The sequence below is a fragment of the Coloeus monedula genome (assembly GCF_965178545.1).
Source record: "Coloeus monedula genome assembly, chromosome: 27".
Lineage (NCBI taxonomy): Eukaryota > Metazoa > Chordata > Aves > Passeriformes > Corvidae > Coloeus > Coloeus monedula.
The window spans coordinates 3,849,628-3,862,366 of NC_138807.1; the positions used below are offsets into that span (position 1 = coordinate 3,849,628).

The 12,739-nt window shown below is 54.4% G+C and overlaps 1 protein-coding gene across 2 annotated transcripts; it reads left to right on the forward strand.

The window, feature by feature from the left end:
- The first annotated feature begins 680 nt into the window (after nucleotides 1–680).
- On the forward strand, nucleotides 681–10,340 carry LOC309582541 (hippocampus abundant transcript 1 protein-like). Of its 2 annotated transcripts, none has more exons than XM_082297730.1 (12): nucleotides 681–976; nucleotides 1,481–1,576; nucleotides 2,064–2,126; nucleotides 3,152–3,279; nucleotides 3,689–3,803; nucleotides 4,290–4,508; nucleotides 4,687–4,800; nucleotides 5,270–5,341; nucleotides 5,578–5,690; nucleotides 5,792–5,889; nucleotides 6,438–6,604; nucleotides 6,687–10,340. In XM_082297730.1, the coding sequence occupies exons 1-12, from the start codon at nucleotides 893–895 to the stop codon at nucleotides 6,894–6,896; spliced, it is 1,479 nt and encodes a 492-aa protein (XP_082153856.1). In that variant the 5' UTR covers nucleotides 681–892; the 3' UTR covers nucleotides 6,897–10,340. The 2 variants fall into 2 exon arrangements, with proteins under 2 accessions (XP_082153856.1, XP_082153857.1); XM_082297731.1 differs by lacking the exon at nucleotides 681–976 and adding an exon at nucleotides 1,024–1,205.
- Nucleotides 10,341–12,739: the final 2,399 nt, after the last annotated feature.

The window sequence follows — 12,739 nt, forward strand, 5'->3', positions numbered from 1 at the left end:
GGCCCCTCGAGCAGAGGGACCCCGGCGTGCATAAAACTTGTCTAAACTGTGACCAATTAATCTCCTCTGACCCCGCACCAAGGTAATGAGCACCATGCGCTCTCTGGCCCGTGCAGGATTAACTAGGACGCGCGTCTCAAGCCCTGGCAGTACCGGGGCAGGAGCTGCTCCCCACCCGCAGCCCCGGGCCCCGCTGCCCCTCCCCACCACCCGCGCCACCGGGCTCGGGGGAACGGACGGGATCGTCCTCGGGAGGCGCTGGGCTGTCACCACCCGGCATGTCGGTGCTGAGGACGGAGCCGCCAGCTCGGCACCGAGCGGAGCCGCGACGGGGCAGACACGGCCCTTCCCGAGCCTCCGGTGCCGCCAGTCCCGGGGCAGCCGCGTGTCCTTGTTCAACCCGCCTGCCTCGGCCAGGAGCGGTGTCCGGGACGGAACAGCAGCCGCTCCCAAAGGCGCCCCGGGGCCCTGGGTCGCTGCCGTTGCCACCGCCCGTTCCCGGTGCCGCCGCCGGTCCGTGACGTCACGGGGCCGCCCCAGCCAGCGGGAAATGCCCGCCCCCCTGCCCCTCTCAGCCAATCGCAGACAAGCGCGGCCGATGAGGAAGAGGTGGAGCAGCCAATGAGACGCGAGGAGCGGCGCGCCGGAAGTGCCGGTTCCCGGTCCGGGGGCGGGGCCAGCGGGCGGGGTCGCCCCCTCCGCTCCCCACCCCCGCCCTCAGCCCCGGGCCCGGCGCTCCCCGCCCGGTGCCGGTCCGGGTCCGGTGCCGGGTCCGGGCCCGGGCTCGGGCTCGGCCTCGGCGCAGCGCGGCCCGGTCCGGTTCGGCCCGGCCCGCCACGGGGAGGATGGGGCAGCCGCGGCGGCCGGCGATCGGCAGCGGCCCGGCGGCGCCATGACCGGCGAGAAGAAGAAGAAGAAGCGGCTCAACCGCAGCGTCCTGCTGGCCAAGAAGATCGTGATCCGGGACGGGGCCGGCGTGAGCGCGGGGCCGGGGGCTGTCGGCGGGCGGGGTGGCGCCGGGGGGACGGCGGCGGCCGGGACTGACGGGAGCGCGGCCGCGCGGGGCCCGGGCGGTGCCGGTGTCCGGTGCGAGGTGAGGGCTGTCCCCGGTGGGCCGCACTCCTCCAGGCGCCCCTCTCGGCACCGCTGCTGCACCTGCCGCCCTGGCGTGCGGACCCGATGTTGCAGCCTGCAGGATCCCACGGGTGAGCGCTGCACCTGCCGGCTTTGTGCCGCTTGCCCGGTGCGCTCTCGTTCCTGGGCGGCAAAACCGCCGCGGGCCCTGGCAGGGAATGCCCCGCCGGCCTCCTGGGGCTGGATTTAGGCACCCTAGGCTGTCTGTAGTCTGTGAGCAGAAACAACGTTTCAGAACAGTATCTCTCTGCTTTCTCTCGCGTTTCCGATCCCGCTCAGCTGCGTGAGCTCTCTGAAATGCAGGATGAGGCTGCTGAAAGGTTTTTTACTTTGCTCTGTTTTGCAGCGACAGGGGCTCGGAGAGCCCAGCGTGTACCACGCTGTGGTGGTGATTTTCCTGGAGTTCTTTGCCTGGGGGCTGCTGACCACGCCGATGCTGACAGTGAGTGTGTCTCCATGGGAACTCTCCTGGGGCTCCTGAGAATGAAGGTCTTAGCACAACCTTTCCACGGGGAACTGTGGAAATGGAGTATTTGGTTATGAAAAAACATTTAGACATATTAACTTGGCAATATAAAATGCAAATCCAAACATACAGACAGCACGAAGGGACCCACAGAGAAGTGATGTGGTGACATAAAGTAAAACCAGAGGGGATTCAGGTGATGGGGAAAGCATGTTTGAGGCTCTCTGAGCCTCACCCAAGTTTGCTGGGACGATTTATAGACCTGGAAAGTGTTGAAGATGGTGGTTTCCTGTACTGGGAAGGGCAGGCAGAGCTCCTCAGGTAGAGGCATTGTTGGCAGGATATTTCGCCTTTTCCCCGGATTGTGCCCTTCCAGGCCTCTGGCTGCCAAATGCTTATGGAAATTCTGCAAAAGTTGCTAGCTCTGACTTTTTCATTTGGTTTTGGTTTGTTTTCCCTCCAGGTCTTACATCAGACTTTTCCTCAGCACACGTTCCTGATGAATGGCCTGATTCACGGAGTCAAGGTAAGGAATATTCCTTCAAGATTTCCTTTAAATCTGCCATCAGTGCAAGAAGGGACAAGCCATTATTATCCATGTAATTTGCTGATGTCAAACAATATTTGGCCAGTTTGGGGGGCTCTGGCAAACCTGGTGCAAAAGGAAGGACACAGACATGGGGCAGCTTGTGCAGCTGATTCTACTGAGCGGGAGTGACAACGTGCTGCTTGTCACAAACACACCAGCTGTGTGTTTCAGCTGGAAGTATTCTCATCAGCATGAGATCAGCCCCGTGCCCATCCTCTGGAGCATAACAGAGTGAAAAATCAGTGACATCTGAACTTATTAGTAATAGAAACTGAAACCAAGCGGCCTCAGTGACCTCCAGGCAGGAGGTGGGATTGTGCTGTGGCACAGGCAGTGGGAATGGGGAGCTTCTTGCACTAGACCAGCATTCCCAGAGCAGAATTGCAGGCAACAATAGTGAACAGGCAATAATCCTGTGTTCTGACTGGGGAATCAGGCAAAACAGACCATTCTTGGCTGTCTCTGGCAAGAGGATCTTGGAAAACAGCCCCAGATGGGTTTGCTGGGCACTTGCTGTCAGCACTGAAAGGCTCTGCCCTGCCTGCCTCGGGCTTGGGAAACATGGAAAGGCCTTGAATAATTTTATTTGTCCTTAATGGCCCTGGCTTCTCATTGTGTCTGTCCTGTCTCCACCTACAAGGGAAAGCTTTCCTCAGAACTGCAGCAGCTGTTGCCATGGTGGAGCTGTGCCAGCAGCTTTCCAGGTCCTGGCGGGGCTGCCTGGGTGCCCACACCACAGGCAAAGGCTGCAGGGAGCAGGAGGGAGCAGCAGTGCTCAGTGGGGCCTTGCTAGTCAAGGATTGGTTTTTCCCTCCCAAAAAGGATATGGGGAGTTTAGTAAACTGCTCTGTTGTAACAGGATTGCTGCTTGTAGTAATCAGGAATGGGTTGTGTCCTCCTGATGTGGTCGACAGCTCTCACTGAGGGGTTTCTCTGTCCTCTGGTCTGTCTGTCCATCCCAGGGTCTGCTCTCTTTCCTAAGTGCCCCGCTGATTGGTGCTCTCTCTGATGTCTGGGGCAGGAAATCCTTCCTCCTTCTCACCGTCTTCTTCACGTGTGCACCAATTCCCCTGATGAAGATCAGCCCATGGTGAGTTCACCCTCAGTACAGCCCCGGGGTTCTGAGGAGGGGAAGGAGCACAAGGCTGAAGGAGGAGGGTTTGCAGGTGCTCGTTTCAAGATGAGATGGAAGAGTCTCATCCATCTCAAGAATGGAGGAGGATGCTCAGCCTAGAGACTGACTCACCTGGTTCTGCTGGAGGGTTCAGTTGGGAATAAAGGATTGGTCTGTTCTCTCTGCTTGTTCCCCTGCTCACTGCATTGTATCTATTAGGGAAAATAAGTGATAAAACTTCAGGGGTCTCCAGACCTAAACTCCATGCTCCTGAGCCTCTTCTGGTGCGTTGGAGGAACTGAGAGGAAAACAAGGGAGAGGCTCTGCTTCAGCAGCTGTGGACTGTGGTGTGGTTGCTCTCTAAGTCTGCCTTCGGCTCTTCCAGGTGGTACTTTGCTGTCATTTCCATGTCTGGAGTGTTTGCTGTCACCTTTTCCGTGATTTTTGCCTATGTTGCCGATATCACACAGGAGCATGAGCGCAGCACGGCATACGGCCTGGTAAGGAGCTGAGTCACTGTCCTGGCTCTTGAAAGAAATATTTGAGGCTTTGCAGATAGGAGAGGTATAAAATTAGGGTGGAAGATTTATTGACTAATCATACAGTCTCCCTTTCCTTTTGTTTGGGATTTAGCTCTGAGGGGGAGGCTGATCTCTGCTCACTCTGAGTGCTGGCTGTGTTGTATAAACCAGCCTGGCCCTTGAGCTTCTCCACACCAGGAGAGGGGGGCCTGTGATGCTTGGCGTGATCCTGTCCTTCTTGTAGCTTTACTGGACAGGACCATATGGGAATTGCTAGGACATCTTTGATTTCCATTTGCTAGAACTTAGCCCAGGTGCACCAAGAGAACATGTCATGTCTCTGCACAGGAGTGAATTCTTGTTTACCTCTCCATCAAAGATGCCAGAAGGAGTTGCCCTGCATCACTGGGGAGGAGGAAATGAGCTCTAGGAAGAAGAGGCTGTAGGGATGTTTTATGCTTCCAGGTGTCAGCCACGTTTGCTGCCAGTCTGGTCACCAGCCCGGCCATCGGCGCGTACCTTTCCCAAGCCTACGGTGACACCTTGGTGGTTGTGCTGGCTTCGGGGGTTGCTTTGCTGGATATTGGCTTCATCCTGCTGGCTGTGCCCGAGTCGCTGCCTGAAGAGATGCGCCCGGTCTCCTGGGGAGCCCCAATCTCCTGGGAACAAGCTGACCCATTCGCTGTGAGTGAGCCTGCTGCTGTTTTCCTGTGTGCTGGTAATGCTTAATGTTTGCTTTAGTCCTGCTGATTTTTAAGATGTTAAGCCCTTGGTTTGGCTGTCTTTGTACCTGGAGATTATTCAGTGATATTAAGTCAAATTTAAAAACATTTTTTCTCATTCCTCACCCCTTTCCCTGCAGTCCTTGCGGAAGGTGGGTCAGGACTCCACAGTGCTGCTCATCTGTATCACCGTCTTTCTCTCCTACCTTCCCGAGGCCGGCCAGTACTCCAGCTTCTTCCTGTACCTGCGACAGGTCAGTCTGGCAAGGAAGGTAAAGCTCTGGGTGCAGGAAATCCTGGTCTATAAATACGATCAGACTTGTGTCACCTGTCCCAAGGTGGCTTTTCTTGGCCAATAACTCAGTAAAGCTGAAGCTGTAAGAAATAATTACTTGTTCCAGCTCTCCTGAAAAATGTGTGAGCCTGGTGACTGCTCCATAGGCATTGCCAAGGGCAAGGCCTGGCTTGGCTCCTTGCTGGTGTCTGCCTGGCCATCCTGGCTGTGCCACCTTCAGACACTGACAGGAGAGCCCAGTGATTTAAAACTGTTTCTTCAGCTAGAGGAAAATGTTCTGTTTGATTCCTGTGGCAGCCCAGAGGCAATGGCTGTTAATGTGCGGGTCCCTGAGAAGCAAATTCAGTAAACATGAGTGACATTGATGGAGGGGCTCTTGTCATCTGGTACAAATCTGCCTGAAAAGTCCCTCTTTGGTGTTTTCACAGGTCATTGGCTTTTCCTCAGAGACTGTAGCAGCCTTTATCGGTGTAGTTGGAATTCTCTCTATACTGGCTCAGGTAAGAAGCAATTTCTGTCTTGGCTTGAGCAGTCTGCTGTAAGAATGTCCAAAATTTCTGGTTTTGGGGCCTCTGAGTTGTCAGAACTGTGGCCACACAGACTTTGGAAACAGAAGATCTGGAACTGGGAGGGACCCACAAGGATCATCAAGGTCCCTCAGGTTTCTGTCCTCTTGTCTCCTGGTGTTGCCCTCTTTCTTTGCCCCTGCCTTGAAAACACCTGTTTTTCTTTCCAGACAGTCGTGTTGGGCATTCTCATGCGTTCGATAGGAAATAAAAACACCATCCTGCTGGGACTAGGCTTCCAGATCCTGCAGCTTGCCTGGTACGGCTTTGGATCACAGCCTTGGTGAGGGTTTGCCCACGTTTCTCTCCCTCTGTGGCCACTCCTGCCCTGCGGCACAGGGCGAGGCTGTGGCTGTTCCTCACAGTTGCCTCCTTCCTCCCCAGGATGATGTGGGCAGCAGGAGCTGTGGCTGCCATGTCCAGCATCACCTTCCCAGCCATCAGTGCCATGGTGTCAAGGAACACAGACCCTGACCAGCAGGGTGAGTGCTTGGAGACCCATTTGATGGGGGGGGTTCATCCCAGCAGGTGCTGAGCTGGCACAAGGGCAGGTTCTTGGCCATGGTAGTGGAGGGGTGGGCAGGAACATCTGTGCCAGCTGTGGGGTGTCACTGTACTCACAGCAGTATTGACACTCTTATCTTTGACCACGGCTGGTGCTTTGCAAAGGAACTCCCAAATCATGCATGTGGGTGTTTGGTGTTGTCTCTCTGAGGCAGAGGAGGCTGCTGCAGTTTGCCTGCCTCACAGTACATCTCCGAGTCCTCAATTAAATTCCAGTTCATTAGAAATTGTTGCTTGATGTGCCCATGCTTATTTCAGTCTGCAAAGCAGCAAGCCCAGCATTACTGATTTTTGTAGAACCTGGCACTGAGTGAAGCTGCTCATCTGCAAACCCCTTCCCCTGTGGGGGGTGCATGTCAGTCCAGATCCAAGTGCTTGATCCTGTCTCTAAATATCTCTAAATATGTATCCTCAAATCAAACAAGTTTCTTTGGAAAGCTGGAGGCATTCCTCACTCTCTCCCCAGGTGTGGTGCAGGGGATGATCACTGGAATTCGGGGTCTGTGTAACGGCCTGGGGCCAGCGCTCTATGGCTTTGTCTTCTATCTCTTCCACGTGGAGCTGAACGAAATGGCTGAGGTGGAAACTTTGGGCAAGGCCTCCAAACCCAACATGGCTAACCCTACGGATGAGGTACCTGTTCAGCTTCTCACTCTGTTTGCCGGGCTGTGTTTGCCCTCGTGCTTGAATCATTCCTGTGTATCTCTCTCTACAGAGCAGCATCATCCCTGGGCCACCCTTCCTGTTCGGGGCGTGCTCCGTGCTGCTGTCACTGCTGGTGGCCCTGTTCATTCCGGAACACAACCTGGCGCTGAGGTCAGGCAGCCACAAGAAGCACAGTACAGGAGCCCAGGCCCACCCCCACAGCCCACCAGCTGGGGGGTCTGATGGCAAGGAGCCCCTGCTGGAGGACAGCAGTGTGTGAGGTGGGACAGGGGATCTGCCTCGTGGCTCGACTCCACATCAAGGACGGACTCAGCAGGAGTTCGGGGAGGGGGAGAGAGGGATCTGAGGTAATAGACTGTGCCACTAACAGCTACTGAGGAGGGACGAGGTTTCCCTTCGAGCCAAATACACCCAGCTGGTGCAAAAATGGAATTGTATCACCTGGTGCTGATGGAAAGGGGAGATACGGAACTGCTCCACTGGAGGGATAGTTCTGGAAAGCAAACCTGCCCTTGTACGTGACCCCTGCGCCCCGTGGTGTGCCCTGCCAAACCCTCCGCTCGCCGGTCACGGGAGATGGAGCCAGCGTGGTCTGTGTTTGGTGGGAGCTCACTGAGCTGCCCCTGGAATAAAATATGGCATTTGCTCCATGCCCCATCCCTGATACAGCTGGTTCCTGCTGCTGGCCCCTGGCACCCCCTGCACGCTGTGTGCTGTGGTGACACGCTGAGGGGACAGGGTGCGTGTGTGAAGCACAGGGAGCGGAGCTGTGAGCTTCCTCTCTGCTGGAGGGCCTGAGGAATTTGCCCGTTCTGCCCCAAGTGAAACTTAGACCAAAAAATATATAGGTCTACTGACTTAATGTTCTGATGAAGAGGATAAAAATGAAGAAGTCGCAGCTGACACAAGGGAGAATGGGCAGGTGAGAGAAGGGCAACTACGTGAATTACAAATGCTTGGATGGCCACAACGGCTGCATTTCTGTTTGGTTTTCTTCTTCTTGTCACTTTGAGGTGACATTTGCCTGTTGCTGCCTCCAGGGTCAGTAGGTAGAAGGATTTTTTCAGATATCTTTTTCTGGAGTTGTGAGGGTTGTTTAGGAGGTACAGTTCTCTGGGAGGTTGGAGAAACAACTAGACTGTGCTGAGCACTTTGGAGACGTGTGGTTTCCTGGGAGAAAGGTCAGAGAAATGACTCTTTACCTTGAGCACTTGTATAAAGCATGTTGGTTTGTCCCTGGGCTCCTGCCGTCTGATGCTAAGCCCAAAGAGTGTCCAGAGCTGGTTTGTTCTCAACCCAATAGGTCCTGATGGTGAAGGCTGTGTTGAGTTGAACTTAGGGGTTTGGATTCCATGTGGCATTTCTGAGCCTGCTGTGGAGGCTTTTGTTTATGGAATGGTGGAATTGCAACCTCTGCTGCAGGCTCAGCTCTGCTCAGAAAGAGCAGGAGGTGCATGGAGTGTTGTGAAAGGAGCTGAGGCAAACAGGGAATGTGTGGTTGTTTATAGAAATGTGGCAGAGGGCAGGAAACAATTGTTCTCATTTGAGTAAATAAGTGGTGGCATTGAGCAGTTCTGGGAAGTAAGGACCAAACTGAGGACACTTCAGGAATCCTTTGTTAAGGAAGTTGAGTGTGCAGCAGCCAAACCAGTCTTGCCTTGGCTGTTCTCTGGCTGGGGTCCCCTCTCTGTGGGTTTGGGGAAGGTTACCCAGGGGAGAGCAGCCAAAAGGGAGGGAGTGCTGGCCCTTTACATCGTGGATCTTTGCAGACATACACAGCAGTGACTGCAAATGCCATTTGGTTATTGGAGGTGAGTATTTAAGTGAAAGAGTTGACAGTTTGCTTTGCATTGGTCTGGCCTGGTGGCAGCTCCTGTGCTCAGAACTAGGAGCAGCTGGGACATGGAGGGATGCTGAGGTGGGTCTGGCTGCAGGTCTGGGGAGCAGAGCCAGCAGGAACTTCCTTGACCTGCCGTGACTCCATTTTTCCTAAGCTCCTTGTGGTGACACTCCCAATTCCCAAACATTACTGGGATGGTCAGTAACTGTGTGTGCATGGCAAGCTTTTATCCTGAAGGAAATCCCGTCACTTGCACTTCCAGGCAGCAGTTCCCCCACCTCTGTATTCCTCACAAAAATGCCTTTTTTTAGATGGGACTTTCACCAAGTCCTGGCAATCCATTGATTTACAATGGATTAAAGTGAGCTGAAGTAGGTTTTTCCCTCACACACAGATGAAATAAAACACAGAATCGTTACCTCGCTCACACGGAGGCACTCGGAGCTTCACGGGTACAATATAGCGACACGTTACAAAAAGACAAGCATAATTTATATGATATAAAGTATATAGAGATATATTTTTAAAAGTCTTCTCCCTTATTGCATAGTTTGTTGAAACCAATGTATTTCTGGTCCCGTTCCCTCTCACCACTGCTGCTGCCTCTCAGCCCCTCCTTCCCCTCAGACCCCAGAACTTTCCAGCAATCTTCCCTCCCCAGTCCCATCCCTCATGATGTGACCCCTGAGCTTCTGGTGATGCCGACTTGTGCGTCGTGGGCCTGGAGTGTTTTGGTCCCTTTGTCGGCCCCCAAACTCGGGGCCAGGTGCTGCCAGCAGGTGACTGCCAGGTCAGGGGCTGTGGCCTGGTTGGTGACCAGCTGTCACTGGGCACCAGTGGGGTTATGGCACTGGGCAGCCGACGTGGGGATACGGCAGCGAGTGGATGGAGGCGGGGTACAGCACCAGGCAGCAGCAGGAACTCTACAGGTGCCATTACCAACAGCAAGGTGGCTTCTGCTGGTGTGCAGACCTGGGACCAGGGGCTCTCTGAGGTGCAGGGCTGCTGGGAGCAAGCAGGGATTCCTTCCCACCCCATTGGGATTCCTCTCACCTGGTTCAGTGGGGCCTTGGCCTGGTGCCTCCCCTTCCCTCGGCACAGGGCTGTGACCCCTGCACTGTTCTGCCTTGACGTGACAGAGCGGGAGCTGGGCCAAGCGGTGCTGGAGTTGAAGTTACCGGAGCTGAATGAAGAACGACTTGTTCTGAAGGGCCGGTGCTTCCGCAGCATCCCACGTGGAGGCTGGAAAGGCTGTGTGGAGCATTCAGCTAGTTTTGCCAATTTTTGTTACTTTATATGAAAATGCAACTTTTTAAAAAGGAGTCTTTTCTTAAAATCCCCTTGATCTGCTGTGCAGTGCCTGAGCCTGGCTGTTTAACATCGGGATTCCCAGGATTTGTCTGCAGGGACTTACAATTCAGGATGGTAACAGCAACGCCCAAACACAAGGTAAAAATCATCTCAACTACCTGTCTGCAGTCCTGGCATTAACAGCCACAGGTCAAGTGAGTTTCAACTGATCTTGTTGCATTAAAAACCTGAGTTGCACCACTGCTTTCTCTTCTGCCATTAATTTTGCAAAGTAGTAACTTTTTACTTCCCTGTTTTTATTCTTTCTCTGCACTGCAAAGGCTGTTGACAGCTGTGGTATCTTTAAAGCGTGGGCATGGGATGAGTCCCCGCCGTTCCCTGGGAACGGCCCCACCTCTGCTCTTTCACAGTTCACCATCATGTGCGTTCGTGTGTCTCTTTTTTAAGCTAACGATAAAATGTATTTATTTCAGTTCAGGTTGTGTTTGGAACTGGCTAATCTCTCCCTCTGATGGATTATTTATTAAACTGCTGCTTTCCTGTTGTGTCGAAGGTCTCTGTCCTTGTTTCTCTCCCTCACCGGTGGTACCAGGCAGCTTCTGCCCAGAATTGAAATTCCCCTTGAGAACTGTGTGAAGATGTGGGACAGATTTGGGAGAGCTGGGTCAGGGCTTTCAGTCCCTGCACCAGCCCAGGATGGGTAGCAGGTCCCTGGCTCCTGCCTGCCCCACTGGAGCCTCCTCCTGGACTGGTTTTTAGCAGCCCCGACTCTGTTGTCTTAATTTTCAGACAGGCCTAATTTAGATCTTATCTGACTCATTTAAACACTCTTTGTGGTGGCTGAGGACGGTCCTAAGTGAATAATAGAATCCCAAAAAATATAAACACATCCAGGTCAGCTCTGGGATGGGAACTGACACTTGATGGATGGTATCCTGGAAATATGAGCCATTACACAGCCTGTTGCTTCTGTATGTATTTCCTCTGGACTGGAGCTAGCTTTTGTTTTATTGTTTCCATCTTTAACTGAGAGAAAACCTACAAGCTTTTTCATGTGACATCACTGGAGAACAAAGGGTAGGTGTTGCAGTGCAGGATGTTGTTGACCACCCTTCCCCCTGATGTGGTGGTTCCTGGGGTAGTGGCAGAGCCTTGTCCCTGCTGGTGTCGGTGGTGACAGCCTGGGGCTAGACCCCGACCTGAGGGGCTCGGGGGGTATCCTGTGCTGGAGCCAGCACTCGTCCCTTGGTGGTTTGTGTCTCCACACTGAACTGTTTTGTTTCCTGAGCAACATCTCTGGACAAAGTGTTGCCCGGCACGAGTCCCCGCGCCTGCCCTGCGGGAGGAAGCACAGTCGGCTTCCAGGAAAGGTGTTCAGGCCTCTGAGTCTGGAAAACCATCATTCCCTTCGTTCCTTCAAAGGCTTCCTGTGGGGTGGAAAACAGTCCCGGTGTGTAAGCTTGCTCCTTCCATCCTGTGCACGCAACCTGGTGATGTCCCTCTGCTGAGTCCAGGGCAGCGGGAGCTCCTGTGCTCCTCTGGGATGGGGGGAAGATCTGAATCCATGGAGGAGAGGTCCCAAGCAGGTGGTGGAAGGGGTTGTGGTGGGTCACTGCTCAGGAGCTCGGTGAGCAAGAGCTGCCCTGGGGGCTCTGCTACATCACTCTGAGCTGGGCCAAGTCCCCTGACCTGCCCCTGGCTCTGTGGCCAAGCCATTGGAACTGGCCCTTGTGCAGCTGGGCGGTTATCAGGTGTCCTTGACTTCGGTTTCCTCTGTGTTGCCCCCCTCTGCGGGAGGCTGGGGCAGCTCCAGGCACTTCCAAGCCCCAAAACAGAGGAAGTACAGCACAAGGTGCTGGGCTTTCTGGTAACTGCTAATTTCTTGATGTCCAGGAAGGTCCGGGGAAGCTTCTTTTTAAGATAAGATGGTTCCATAAATGCTCAGCTCTCATTCGGACACTGATCCAGCGGTTTTCTCATCACACCGATGCCGCAATCAGGGTTGTGATGGGAGCGGGAAGTGAAACCCTGGCACCACATGTGCGTCCTCAAGGTTCCCAGACTCACTGCTGGGAAGAGCCTGGCAGTGTGGGAGCAGCCCTGGCCATGGTTTGTCCCAGGGTTGGGCAGGGGGGCTCTGGCGGCTGCTGGAAAATCCGGGAAGCGGCTCTGTTAACACAGGATGGAAGGAACAAAAACCCCAGCGCCATTAATCACCTGCTTCGGCTGAGTGCGCACATTTGGTGGGGAGTGTTTACAGAGCACTTCCCTTGCTCAGAGGCCTCCTGAACCCTCAGAGAATTAATGGCATGACCTCCTAAAAGGATGCATGGCACACCCAGTGCCCAGAGTAGCCTCTCTGAAGAGTTCCCAGATGGGAAATGTCCAGGTCCTGTGATGACACAGGGTGCAGAGCTGAGCATGTCCCTCTCTCAGCCTATTGGAACCTTCCCTCAGCCTGGCAGGATGGGATGGGGCAGAATCGGACTCATCTCTCCACGGGGAGCTGGGCTGGAGCGAGGGAGTGATGCCAGACCCGGTGTGAGACCCTGGACAGATGCTGAGGGTCTTGGAGTTGGATAATGCAGGGTGTTCAATACCTTCTCTGTGGTAACACTTTCTCCATCAGTACCACAAGACCAACCCTCACAGGAACATCTGCTTACATCCCTGAAAACACCCTGTTCTAGGTAATCCATGCACCCACCGACAGGGCCGACCACAGGCCCTGGCCCCGCTTTTGGGGCAGGAGCTGACAGGGCCCTTTCCACAGCTCTGTGCCCCCAGCAGCTGTTGGGGTCGTGGAAAGGCTGGTTTGCCGGGGGCTCTGGGGGAGTGATGTAGCCCGCAAAAAACAGGGATGGAGCTGGATCTGAGCCACATCCCAGGGTGTAGGTGCCTGTGCAAGGGTGGGGTGGGGTGATGGGGTACCCTTCAGGACAGGGACTTTC

What these genes read in the sequence shown, in the direction of transcription:
- LOC309582541 (XM_082297730.1), top strand. Translation starts at nt 893, where the DNA reads ATGACCGGCGAGAAGAAGAAGAAGAAGCGGCTCAACCGCAGCGTCCTG. An exon ending in GCAGCACGGCATACGGCCTG is followed by an intron (nt 3,804 to 4,289) that starts GTAAGGAGCTGA and finishes TTATGCTTCCAG; the next exon opens with GTGTCAGCCACGTTTGCTGC. An exon ending in TTCTCTCTATACTGGCTCAG is followed by an intron (nt 5,342 to 5,577) that starts GTAAGAAGCAAT and finishes TTTTCTTTCCAG; the next exon opens with ACAGTCGTGTTGGGCATTCT.